This window comes from Malaclemys terrapin, chromosome 8, assembly GCF_027887155.1.
Source record: "Malaclemys terrapin pileata isolate rMalTer1 chromosome 8, rMalTer1.hap1, whole genome shotgun sequence".
Taxonomy (NCBI): domain Eukaryota; kingdom Metazoa; phylum Chordata; order Testudines; family Emydidae; genus Malaclemys; species Malaclemys terrapin.
In genome coordinates this window covers 188,020-202,172 of record NC_071512.1, presented here as the reverse complement: position 1 = coordinate 202,172, position 14,153 = coordinate 188,020, and the positions used below count along the sequence as shown (strand labels likewise).

Below are 14,153 nucleotides of genomic sequence, written 5' to 3'. Positions count from 1 at the left end.
TCACTTCAGATAAGAATTAGTTACGTTAGGGAAACCGGTGCTAAAATTAATGTTGGTATTTGGCTTGCAATATAAAGAGTGCATTTCCTAAGCACCTAGAGGCTGAAGGTATGCTTAAGGAAGGGGTGTTCCAGTTGAAGATTTTTAAACGCACACGCACACACACCTACCTACCTACTTACACATCAGGAAAGAAACGCTTCATTGCAGAAATATATCTTACAGGATATAACTGTCAAGAGTGTGACCTATTCACAAAGGCAGCATTACATTCAAGACAGGCTGGGCTAGCTCTTGTATACTGTACGTAGCTAGAAGTACAGGAATTATAGCACACAATTTTATATTTTGTTCATGGTTATCTGTGATGGACATTTTTTTAACAATCCCAGAAAATCTCTTCTGTTTTCGCTTTTCAATTTCATGTTCACAAATGTTTCCTTAGTTCTATAGGCCTAATCAACAGTAGTGTTCTCTACTGCATTTAAAATCCTGCAAAAGGGTTCTTTGTTCATTCAGAAGAATCCAGAACTAATTTGGAAGGCGAAAGCATTAGTTGGTGAGCATCTGATTCAAACAAGAGTGCAGTTCCTTGTAAATTAAATACTTCAGGTCCAAATCATCTACTGGACCATTCAAATTCTTAACCTACCATGATGTATTAAGGCTGTTGGTGAGGCATAGCTGAAACAGGATGCTTAAATTTGCAAAAGACACCTCAGTGCCTCATCCAGTATTGTACAATATCATTCTTGAGCCTTAACATCCAGGTAAACTGTACTGTGATTTGTCACAGGATTATAGCCATGTTATATTGGAGGATAATACTTGGACAGTCCTCTTCACAGGACTTTCCCTTTTGTGGATCTTTAATGATGTTTGTCTCACCCAGTTGTGATTTATCTTCCTTACAGAAGCTGGATCCCTGAGATCGGTGCTCAATAAAGAATCCCATTCGCCCTTTGGATTGGATTCCTTCAACTCCAGTACAAAGGTTTCTCCATTAACCCCCAAATTGTTTAATAGTCTCTTGTTGGGCCCAGTTGCATCCAGTAACAAAGCTGAAGGCTCCAGTCTCAGAGATCTGCTACACTCTGGGCCAGGAAAGCTGCCCCAGGTCCCACTAGATACAGGAATCCCTTTTCCTCCAGTCTTTTCTGCAGCTTCCACGGTGAGTAATGTTGTCTTTCCTGCCTTTTTTCCTGCAAAGGGGATTGTTCTAAGGGGAATTCCTTAGGGTCTATCAGTTTTATTTATATTTCAACAGAATTATTTTGGAACATGTGGTAGAAGCAAAAGCATTATTTTTCAAAAGAGCTGTAAGTTTTAACACAGTTGTTAGTTTTATGGGGCTTCATCTGGTGCAGTCATGGAGAAATTCTGCGAGGGAGGAAGCAGTTAGTTAGGTACTGCTTCTCCATAAAAGCTTGATTTAGAAGCAGTCTTTTCTCAGAGGTCCTGCTTTATTTAAGTCCATTTTATCTCTGGTGTTGGTTGTGGAGATCCAGCTATGGGACGAACTTCTAGAGGTGATTAGGTAAATCTAGAATCTGAGTGTCATGAGAAACAATGCAAAACTTTCCTCTTTAAAAACGCCTTTCTGTCCAAAGAACGACACACCACATTGACACACACCCTTCTACTAAAAAAAACAACTCCAACAAACCTCTTTCCCCAAAAAATTAATGAAGAAAACCTAAACAATCAAAACCAAAAACGCTACCCCAACTGGACTTTTTACCACAAAAAGAAAAGCCAGAGGTTCCATGAAATCCACTGTGGACTTAGCTGTTGCTGTTAATTTTTATGTGAAAGGCACTCAAATTATGCTGACGGCTGGTGGAAGAACAAGGAGAACTGAAGAACAAGGAGACAGTGCCTGTCTAATATTTATAGTAGGATACTTGAACTTTGTTTCAGTTAGGGAAGATGGGGTCTTAACAACTTAAGTTGTTTGCCATTGGTGGAGAGAAGAATGGAATGTGTTAAAAGGGAGAGGCGTTCATTACCACAGAAAACCAAGGCCAATAGTTGTGAATAGATTTTTAAAAGGCTCTGAAAATATTGACACTAAGAATATATGTAGTTCTGCAGACTAAGATGATGCAGGTGATCATCACATGCTTCAAAGCAAAGGGATTACTTCATGGGTAAGGACGGAATGTCCTATGCTCACCCCATTTTCCTTAACCACATACTCTCCCTAGCAACACTGTGACGAGGTGCATTATAGTTTCTTCGTATTCCTCAGAGAATTGGCAGTTTTCACTGCTGCTCTTCAAATGCACAGATAGGGCACAGTTAAGATTGTTTAAGTGCCTGGTGGTGACGCCATGCAGTATTCATATGATTAAGACAAGTATCAGGGGGTAGCCGTGTTAGTCTGTATCTACAAAAACAACAGAGAGTCTGGTGGCACCTTAAAGACTAACAGATTTATTTGGGCATAAGCTTTCGTGAGTATAAACCTCACTTCTTCGGATGCATAGAGTGAAAGCTTTCACTCTATGCATCCGAAGAAGTGAGGTTTATACTCACGAAAGCTTATGCCCAAATAAATCTGTTAGTCTTTAAGGTGCCACCAGACTCTTTGTTGTTTATGATTAAGACAGTGGTTCTCAACCTTTTCCATACAGGTACTGAACCAAGCCCCCCTGACAGTTAGCAATAAGGGGCACAAAATTCTGCTCCTGAAGAGAAGCATTCAGTGCAAGCCAGTGCTAGTCAGTGAAATATTCACAAGAGCAGAGCCAAATGCATCAAGAAAAATCTATTGTTGCTTTTCAAACACTCAATTAAAAGCTTTGCTACATGAAAGCCAATGAAGTTCAGTATGGAGTAAGAAAGGCCAATGTCAAGTACCCATTTCTTTATGTACGATATCAAAGAGGCCTGTACTAGGCTTTTTTTATTAAAATTCACAACTTTTACAGCCTCTTTCAGTTTCACTTGCATCTGTCTTCCCTCAAAAACTTCCCAGGGAATTGAACAGGGAGTCCAAATGGCTTGGAGTGCAATCAGCAAGATTCTAGTAACAAGGTTACAGTTTTTTGTTGTAGTTTGAGCACCATTAATGCAAATACACACATCATTGCCAACCCAACTCTTCTGGAAAGACGATTGTCGCAAAGCTTCAAAGACCCTTTCCCCCCCATACCATGTGCTCTCAGTCCACTGTAAAGCAGGCAGTCCTCATCTATGGCTCGTTCCCACTAAGACCGTATATATGATAGCTAGGGGAAAATGCACATGTAGTTTCATACAGTTGTATTGAGAAATATTGGCCCTGAACAGTATAAACAGCTGTTCCTGAACATCTGCAGCCATGTCATGGTTTTGTCAATTGACTGCATAATTGGAGAGGGAAATAGCTTTGAATTGACTGGCAATAGAGATCCCAGTATAATATTGATATTCAAGACATAGGGTGTAATCATTGTTTTCCCAATTATGAAGGTTGGCTGCTTTCAGTACTCACTGTGACACGAAGTATGATGTTTGAAGAGCTTCCTGTCCTGCAACGAGCTTGCACCCCTCCCAGCTTGGTGTCATCTGCAGATTTTTATAAGCATACTCTCCACTAATGAAAATACTGAATAGTACTAGACCCAGGACTGACCCCTCTATGGGACTCCACATAATGTGCCCTCAAAGTTTGAGAATGAACAATTGATAAATCCTCTTTGAGTGTTGTCTTTCAACTAGTTGTGCACCTACCTTATAGTAATTTAATCTAGACCATACACATTGGTTATGAGACTGTCATGATGGAGTATGTCAGAAGCATTACTAAAATCAAGACATATCACATCTATTGCTCCCCCCTCCCATCCACTAGGCCAGTAACCCTGTCAAAGAAGGCAGTTATGTCAAACAAACCTGTTTTTGTTTTGTGTTTTTCCCTTGACACATTCATGCTGGCTGTTGCTTACTACCATATTATCCTCTAGGTGTTTTAAGAATTGTTTAATTTATTCCAGTTTCTTTCCAGGTATAGAAGTTGAGCTGACTGGCCTATAATTCCCCGGGTTTTCTTTGTTCCCCTTTTCAAAGATACATATTCTGTTTGTTTGTTTGTTTTGCCTTTCTCCAGTCCTCTGGGGCATCACCAATCCTCCATGAGTTTTCAAAGATAATCGCTAGCGGTTCTGAGATTCTTTCAGGTAGTTCCTTAAGTACCCTAGGATGAAAGTTATCAGGCCCTGCTGATTTTTATTTATCTAAATATTCTTTAACCCATTCTTTCTCTACTTTGGCTTATCTTCCTTCTTGTTAATATTGTGTTCAGTATCTGTTCACAATTAACCGTTTTAGTGAGGATTGAAGCAAACCAGGCTTTAAACACTTCTTGATGTCATCCGCTATTAGCTCGCCTTCTTAATCTTTCTCTTGTTCCTAACATATTTACAGAACCTCTTTTTGTTGTGTTTTCTGTCCCTGGCTAGGTGTAACTCATTTTGTGTGTCATGTGCAATGGGTAGTTTTTTAGAAGATATTTAGGGATTAATGGTCTTTCTTTTATTTTAATAATTGAAATTTTCAGTTATTCCTGTTCAAAATGTCTGCCCTCTCTTTGTTGTCAATGGGACTGAAGCCAACAGGTACCATCAGGGAAGATGGTCTGCCCCTATGCTGTGAACAGCTGGAGACACTCCATCCCATTGAGAACGATGAGAGAGACAAAATGTACCCTTCTCAAAATGGTCACCAACTGTGAGGGCACTGTGGCTTTAGTCCCATTAACAATAGGAGATGATCACCATTTTGAAAGAAGGTAGGGAGTTCTTGGAGTTCTCTGAAGTAGAACATTGTACCCTTCAGCCTCTACTGAAGGAGAAAGTTTCCATTATGAAGAATAACAGAAAGAATCACCATTAATTCTGTGGGGGGGAAGTGAACTCAAGACTGCACTATAGTGAAATGAGTAACTTTTTGGGAAGTGTGAAGAGTCTGTGGTGTCCTTATTGAGATTAGGAGCTGAAAAATCTGTCACTATGCAAAATTTATTAAAAGGCTTACTTTTAATTTTAATTCCCAATCTAACAAATTTACTTATAAAATCTCAGAAAATTAATTCTGTTACTCAAGGTAATCTTGGGAACTATATGCTATACTTCTCATACATAAGATCAGATCATAGTCATATAAATGTAGGACTGAAAGGGACCTCGATAGATCATCTAGTCCAGCCTCCTGAACTGAGGCAGAACTAAGTATTATCTATTCTTAAAAACTCCACAACCTCCTTAGGTAATTTGTTTCAGTGCTTAACCACTCTTAACAGTTTGGAAGTGTTTCCTAATGTCTAACCTAAATCTCCCTTGCTGCAATTTAAACCTATTACTTCTTGTCCTAGTCTCAGTGGATACGGAGAACAGTTTATCATCCTTCTCTTTCTAACAACCTTTTACATACTTTCATGTTCTCATGTCTCCCCTTAGTCTTCTTTTCTCCAGATTAAACAAACTCAGTTTTTTCAGTCTTTCCTCATAGGTCATGTTTTCTAGACCTTTGATCATTTTTGTTGCTCTCCTCTGGACTTTCTCCAGTTTCTCCACATCTTCCTGAAGTGTGGTTGCCCAGAACTGGATACAGTACTCCAGTTAAGGCCTTTTCAGTGCTGAGTAGAGTGGAAGAATTATTTCTTGTCTTGCTTACAACACTCCTGCTACTACATCCCAGAATGATGTTCCCTTTTTTTGCAACAGTAAATAAGAATATAAGAGTGGCCATAATGGGTCAGACCAATGGTCCATCTAGCTCAGTATCCTCTCTTCTGACAGCAGTCAGCTTCCAAAAGCTTCAAAGGGAATGAACAGAACACAGCTATTTTCAAGTGATCCATCCTCTGTGATCCACTCCCAGCTTCTGGCAGTCACAGGCTAGGGTCACCTGGAACATGGCTTTGCGTCTCTGACCATCTTGCCTCATAGCCATTGATGGACCTATCCTACATGAATTTACCTAATTCTTTTTTTAACCCAATTATACTTTTGGCTTCACAACATCCTCTGGCAATGAGTTCCACAGATTGACTGTGAATTGTGTGCGGACGTACTTCCTTATGTTTGTTTTTAACCTGTTGTCTATTAATTTCATTGGGTGACCCTCGTTCTTGTATGAAGGGGTAAATAACAATTGGTTTCTCTACACCACTCATGATTTTATGGACCTCTATCATATCAGTGGTTAATCATCTCTTTTCTAAGATGAACATTCCCACTCGTCTAAATCTTTCTTCATATAGAAGCTGTTCCCTACCCCATATCATTTTTGTTGCCCTTCTCTGTACCTTTTCCAAATCAAATATATTCTGAAATGAGTTGACCAGAACTGCATGCAGTATTCAAGATGTGGGTGAACCATAGATTTATATAGTGGCATTATGATATTTTGTCTTATTATCTATCCCTTTCCTAATGGTTCCTAACATTGTTACCTTTTTTGACTGCCACTGCACATTGAGTGGATGTTTTCAGAGAGCTACCCATAATGACTCCAAAATCTACTTCTTGAGTGGTAATAGCTAATTTAGACCCCATCATTTTGTATGTATAGTTGGGATTGTTTTCCAATGTGCATTACTTTGGACCTACCAACACTGAATGTCATCTGCCATTTTGTTGCCCTATCACCCAGTTTAATGAGATCCCTTTGTAACTGTTTGCAATTAGCGTTGGACTTTATTATATTGGGTAGTCTAGTATCATCTACCAGCTTTGCCACCTGATTGTTCACCTCCTTTTCCACATCATTTATGAATATGTTGAACAGTATAGGTTCCAGTACAGATCTTTGTGAGACCCTGCTATTTACCTCTTTCCATTGTGAAAACTCACCATTTATTCCTACCCTTTGTTTCCTATCTTTTAAACAGTTACTGATCCATGAGAGGACCATTCCTCTCATCCCATGACTGCTCACTTTGCTTAAGAGCCTTTGGTGAGGAACCTTGTCAAAGGCTTTCTGAAAGTCCACATACACTATATGACTGGATCTCCTTTGTCCACATGCTTGTTGACTCCCTCAAAGAATTTTAATAGATTGGTGAGGCATGATTTCCCTTTACAAGAGCTGTGTGAACTCTTCCCCAACATATACTGTATTATCTGTGTATCTGATCATTCTGTTCTTTACTATATTTTTAACCAGTTTGCTTGGTACTGAAGTTACGCTTATTGTGGAAAGAGAGCACCTGAGCCATAAGGCCTGGTATGAGGCCTGAACTAAAGTAGTAGTTGGGCCCCAATGAAATAAAGCAAAGTTAGCAGAAGTCAGGCCCAGTTACATAATATGCTTGCTTGCACATTTACAGGACCTGGCAAGAACAGGCCTGGTATTGCAAAACCACAAACATTCCTAAGAAGTGCTAGGCACAGGACATTCATGTAAACACATTCCAGAAGAGTGGTACCAGGACACCCCGATACCAAGTATGGTATGAATGCACTCCCTGAAGACCACAGGGACATACTGACCCCTCCTAAAGATAAAGTCAAGATGACACCGTAATGGATAGAGCTGTTTTGATAGAATCAACATGTCTAAGATAAAAGGTGGTAACTAGCCACATCAGAGGGATAATACGTAACTTGTTTGTATCAGTGTAAAAAGAAGGGTTTCAGAGGGGGTGTCTTTGTCCAGCCGAGGGGGGAATGGAAAGTCCTGCCATTCACTGAGCCGTGTCCATAGCATATATGTGCTGGTGCTAGTGTAACTGTAGACATTGATCCGGGCAGCTAGGACCATGCTTTGTTGACAATAAACCTGGCCAACTTCCTTCGCTACGGAACCAAGTCTGTGGTCTTTCTGGGCAGTTCAGTCCGAGTCTGCTGTACAGGCTATCTGACCAGAGCCAGTGCAGCATGCAAAGAGAACACACACAACAAACAATTGACTACACTTACCAGCCTGTAATTGCCAGGATCACCTCTGGAGCCTTATTTAAAAATCAGCATTACGTTAGCTATCCTCCAGTCATCTGGTACAGAAGCTGATTTAAGCAATAAGTCACATACCATAGTTAGTAGTGGTGCAATTTCACATTTGCGTTCCTTCAGAATTCTTGGGTGAATACCATCTGGTCCTGGTGACTTAGTACTGTTTAATTTATCAGTTTGTTTCAAATCCATCTCTATTGATGCCTCATCCTTGGACAGTCACTCAGATTTGTCACCTTAAAAGAATGGCCCAGGTTTGGGAATCTGTCATATCTTCTGTAGTGAAGACAGAGGCAAAGAATTCGTTTAGCTTCTCTGCAGCTTCTTTGTCTTCTCTGAGTACTCCTTTATAACTTTGATTGTCCAGTGGCCCCACTAATTGTTTGGTAGGCTTCCTGCTTCTGGTGTACTTCAAATTTTTTGTTGTTAGTTTGTGTGTCTTTTGTGAGTTGCTCTTCAGATTCTTTTTTGGCCTGCCTAATTATATTTATATTTGACTTGCCAGAGTTTATATTCCTTCTATTTTCCTCAGTAGGATATGACTTCCAAATTTTTAAAGGATGCCTTTTTGCCTCTAACCATCCCTTTTACTCTTCTGTGTAGTCATGGTGGCATTTTTTTGGTCCTCTTATTCTTTTATTACTATAATAATTATTATTTACTATTATTATTATTATTATTATTAGGGGTACACATTTGGTTGGAGCCTTCTCTAGTGTTCTTTAATAATTTCTATGCAGCTTGCAGGTATCTCACTTTTGTGACTGTTCCTTTTAATTTCCATTTAACTAGTTTCCTTATTGTTTTAAAGTAAAACGCTAGTGGGTTTCTTTGGCGTTTTTCCCTCTGCAAGAATGTTAAATTTAATTACAATAGGGTCACTATAAGTGAGTGGTTCAGCTATATTCACCTCTTGGACCAGATGCTGTGCTCCACTTAAGACTAAATCAAGAATTGCCTCTCCTCTTGTGGGTTCCAGGACTAGCTGCTCCAAGAAGCAGTCATTCATCGTGTCTAGAAATTTTATCTCTGCATCCCACTCTCTGGTGATATGCACCTAGTCAATATGAGGATAGTTGAAATCCCCCATTATTGGGTTTTCTGTTTTTGTAGCCTCTTTAACCTCACTAAGCATTTCACAATCACCACCACCATCCTGGTCAGGTGGTCAGTAGTATATTCCTATTGTTACACACTTATTATTCAAGCATGGAATTTTTATCCATAGAGATTCTATGGAGCAGTTTGATTCATGCAAGATTTTTACTTTATTTGACTCTATGCTTTTTCACACATAATACCATTCCCCCACCAGCACGACCTATGCTGTCATTCCAATATATTTTATACGCGGGTATTACCGTGTTCCTCTGATTATCCTGATTCCATCAAGTTTTTGTGATGCTTATCATATCAATATTCTCATTTTAATACCAGGCACTCAAGTTCACCCATCTTAGTATCTTAGCATATGTATACAAACACTTATGAAATCTATCAATATTTAGTTGTCTGCCTTAAAGTGATGCAATTGAATGGGATTTTTTGTTTGTTTGACTGTTTCTCTTCAGTTCCCGTCTGCACTTTATCAACTTCTATCCTATCATCTTTTAAAGGGACACTCTATATCCTATTATAAATCCACCCCGAGGGATGTTTCTGTCCGAACTGTATGCTCCTCAACACCTGTGGCTTTCACCCAACCCTTAGTTTTGAAACTCCTCTATTACCTCTTTAATTTTACATGGCAGGAGTCTGGGTCTGTTTTGGTTTAGATGGAGCCCATTCTTCCTGTATAGACTCCTCCTTTCCCAAAATGCTCCCTAGTTCCGAATAAACCTGAATCCCTCCTCCCAACACCATAGTCTCATCCACACGTTGAGAACCTGCAGTTCTGCCTGGCTAACTGGCCCTGTTTATGGAACTGGAAGCATTTGAGAATGCTGCCATGGAGGTCCTGGACTTGAATCTCGTACGTAGCAGCCTAAATTTTGTCTCCAGGACTTCTCTCCTACCTTTCCCTACGTCATTGGTACCTACCTGTACTACAGCTACCAGCTTCTCCCCAGCACTGCACATGTGTCTATTTAGATGTCTCAAGAGGTCCACAACCTTTGCACCAGTCAGGCAATTAACCATGCGGTTCTCCCAGTCATCTCAAATCCAACTATCTATATTTTTAATAGTCAAATCCCCCATTACTATTTCCTGTCTTTCCTAATGACTGTGGTCCTCTCCCCAGGAGGGGTATCCTCAGTGCGAGAGGATACCATGACATCTGCTGGAAGGAGGATTCTCAACTACAGGATCACTTCCCATTACATTATTGACTCATATTCACTTTGTGATCCACTATAACCCTCAGATCCCTTTCTATAGTACTCCTTCCTAGGCAGTCATTTCCCATTTTGTATTTGTGCAATTGATTGTTCCTTCATAAGTGTAGTACTTTGCATTTGTCCTAATTGAAGGACATTTGTCATCCTATTTATTTCAGACCACTTCTCTAGTTTGTCAAGATGATTTTGAATTCTAATGTTGAATCTCTGCTTTAAGTGCAAAACTTAATCAAGTTAAAACATAGTATGTTCAGCCACTGATACATGTTGTCATAATGCATACGGGGGTGGGTGGGGGGGTGGCAAATTAAGGTTGAATAGCCCTTCTTCTGGAAAGATTCATAGAGAGGAAAGATTCATTTTAAAGCCAGAAAGAGGACAATGATCTAGTCTGACCTGCATAACACAAACCATTAAAATCTTACCCCGTTGTTTCTTCATCAAGTCTAAACTTCTTTTTGAGCAATAGCATATCTTTTAGTATGATCTGCAGTCTTGATTTAAAGACTTCAGCTGATAGAGAATCCACCATGTCCATCACCTTAAATTGTTCCAGTGGCGAATTACTTTCTTTAAAATGTGTGCCTTTATTTCTAAAGTCTGAATTTGTCTAGCTTCAGCTTCCAAATTATGCATTGATTATGAACCATGCTAATGCTAGATTAAAGAACCATCTGCTATCAAATCTCCTCTCTATGAAGGTGCTTGTATAACATGATCAACTGACTTTTTAACCTTCCCTTGGATAAACTAAATAGATTGAGCTTAAGTCTCCCACTATGAGACATGTTTACCAGACCTCAAATCATTCTTTTAGCTCTATTTTGAACCTTTATCCAAATTTTCAGTCCTTTTTGAAGTGTGAACACCAGAACTGGACACAGTATTCAAGTAATGGTCTCACTAATGCTATATTTGGAAATAATACTCCTGGGGGAATTCTGCGCCAAAAAAATTTAAAATTCTGCACACAGTATTTTAAAATTCTGCATATTTTATTTGTCAAAATAACACAATATAATCACACCAGTTTCAATTATTTTTGGTCATTTATTTCAAAATACCTGTCAGTAAGTATGTCTGTAATGACACAGACAACAAAAAAGATTCAGGAAATATTTTTTGACAAATAGATTCCTTACTAGGCATAGTAATACAGAACTCTTGAGTAACTGATTTAAACTACAATATACTACAGAACTGTATTTCCCGCACCCTTCAGAAGCAGTGCAAAGGCTTGGAGGAGTCGAGGGTAACGGAGGCACTGAGGGAGAGGGAAGTAAATTGATGGGAAGGAGCCTGGGTGTGAACTTGGAGGATTGTTAGGTATGGGTGGGAAAAGTATGGAACAAGGTTTTTTTTTTGGGGGGGGAGAGACGGATTGTTAGGAAGCTTCCCCCCGCAGATGCTGGTGGACCCCTAGCCCATTCAGTCAGCACATTTGTCCCTGTCCCCATGTGTTCCTGCACTCCCATGTGTCCTTGCACCTGCTATCCACATGTCCCTCCATCCCCACTCAGACACCCATTCCCATGTGGTCCTGCACTCCCCTCCCCTGTCCCTATGTGGCTGTGTACCCCCTCCCCCATTCCCATGTTTCTGTGCCCCCACTCAGCCACTCCCCTGTCCCTAGGTGTCCCCGTGTCCCCTCGCCCTGTCCCCATGTGTCTTTGCCCCCACTCAGACACTCTCTGTCCCTGTGTAGCTCTGCACGCCTCCCCCATCACCATGTGGCCCTTGCCTCCACTCCCATTCAGCCCCTGCTTCAGTTTGTCCTCCTCCACTAGCCCTTATGAGCCTCTGTCTGACCCTCCCCCCCCCCCCCAGCACTCCATGCTGTCTGTCTCCCCATAGCCACTTTCTCTTGACCTGGCCCACTGTGAAGAAGGCAGGCCACTTTCTCTTCCCTCGCGGACTGGGAGCTGCTGCTTTGTTCTATTGCTACAGTGCCCTCTGGTGGGCAAAAGGGGGAACTGCAGCAACATTTCAGCAGAAGCTTTTTTCTGCATAAAAAATTAAAAATATTCAAGGCTCATTAATTATGCACGCACGCAGTAGCACAGAATTCCCCCAGGTGTAGAATACTGCCTCCCTACTCCTACTTGGTATTTCCCTGCTTATATATCGGAGGATCACATTTGGCCTCTTAGCTGGGAAGTGAGGGGAATATGAACAACAAAAGCAAGAAATCAAAGTTACACTTTGTGTGTTTAATATTTTTTAAATATTACAATGAAATACAGGAGAAAACTAACCTTCGAGTGATTGCACATGTCCATTCCGATTTAAGTATGTGAGCGCTCCAAGCACAGCTGTTGGAGATTTTTCCCCTAGTGGTATCCGTAGGCTCAGCACTAGCACCCCCTGGTGTTGCACGCTCATAGTGCCAGTGTAAGGGGCACCCGCCAAGCCCACACACCTCAGTTCCTTCTTCCCCCCTTTGCCTTGAGCAAAGTGCTTTTAGTGGTTTCCACTGTTCCTTCATTGTAAATAGTTAGTTTCATAGTGTGTCCAAGTGTAGTTCTAGCAGTTTAGTTTAGGACTGTGATTCCTCTCCATATTCGGAGAGGTGGTACATCCCTCCCCCGGTACCGGGGCGCCGGGGTTTAAACTCTTCGTGCGGCAAGCCTGTGCCTACTAGTGACCCTCACTTGAGTTGTCTCAAGTGTTTAGGAGAGGGTCATAGAAAAGAGCACTGCAACATCTGCCGGGAATTTAAGCCCTGTACGCAGGACAGCAGCAAGGCTGAAAGTCCTACTTATGGAGGTGGCACTGAGACCCACCTCGGAGCCAAGATTGGACTCAGCGCAGAGTACTTCGGCATCAGTGCACAGTGCACTGCCAGCAGCTAGGGGCTCTCAGCACCGGTCCTCCTCACCAGTGCCGAAGAAGCAGCAGCGCCAGGGCCACCGGGAGAAGACTTGCTTGCCAGCACTGAAGGCAGACAAGCGAGCACAGCGGGATAGAGCGAGACCTATGCCTGGCCATTCTCCCTCCTCGGCACCATGAAAACAGCTGGCAGAGACACCAGTGCTGGCACCACAAACCCCAGCACTTGATTAACCTACGGCTCCGCACCGAGCGGACCAGTTTGCAATGCCATTGACGCCGGAAGCCTACGCCACCGCTAAGGAGGTAATGACTGTCGGTGCTGAGTCTGGCTGGGACACAGCAGGCGGCACCAGCAACGCCACCCAGCGGCACCAAGGCATTGACCGCTTTTAAGCTGGTTTCAAGACCAGTCTCTAGGGGAAATCTCCTCCCCCCCCCCCCCATTCCCCTTCATTGCCTCATCAGAAATGTCTCCATAGCACCAATTGCTGACACCAGGAGGATAGGCCCCACCGTGGTCACCTAGGTCATCGTCCTCAGCGTCTTTGTTAAGCTCTGACTCGGGATCCGATTATTTGAGACATTGGCACCAAAGGGAAGTTCCACGCCAGTCCCCACAGACAATGCTGCCATTGGGAGCGCCAGAAGCAGGAATGACCCAAGGGACTTGGCCTATGGACCCGTGGGGTCCAGTGCCCCTGCAGTGGCCTTTTTGGAACCCCTGGGGGCTTCCCCCAGGCCAAGGGATTGGCTCACACTGCTCCTACTCAGCGTGCTCAGAGACTGTAGTGGCACCAGTGGTGCACAGAGATACCCCAGAGCCGACCCCTGGGACCAGTGCAGGAGCAGATCCCAGTACCGTTGCTGGTGCCAATACCAGTACCCAAGTCTGTGAACCTAGGGAAGAGGCGGCAGGGGACGCTATGGCAGCGCATGTCTCTTCCTCAACATCTCCAGAGGACGAGCTCATGCTCAGAGTCTTTCCCACCGCAGGACGACTTAAGGGCCCACCAAGACTTGTTAAAGAGGGTGGCCTTTAATC

At 42.2% G+C, this 14,153-nt stretch overlaps 1 protein-coding gene across 1 annotated transcript in view; it reads left to right on the top strand.

Moving 5' to 3' along the window:
• Positions 1 to 14,153, top strand: part of KDM3B (lysine demethylase 3B) — a 103,045-nt gene that overhangs the window by 73,589 nt on the left and 15,303 nt on the right. Inside the window, exon 15 of the mRNA XM_054036861.1 lies at positions 915 to 1,171. Within this exon, the coding sequence (XP_053892836.1) occupies positions 915 to 1,171 (257 nt within the window). The remainder of the gene's footprint in view (positions 1 to 914; positions 1,172 to 14,153) is intronic.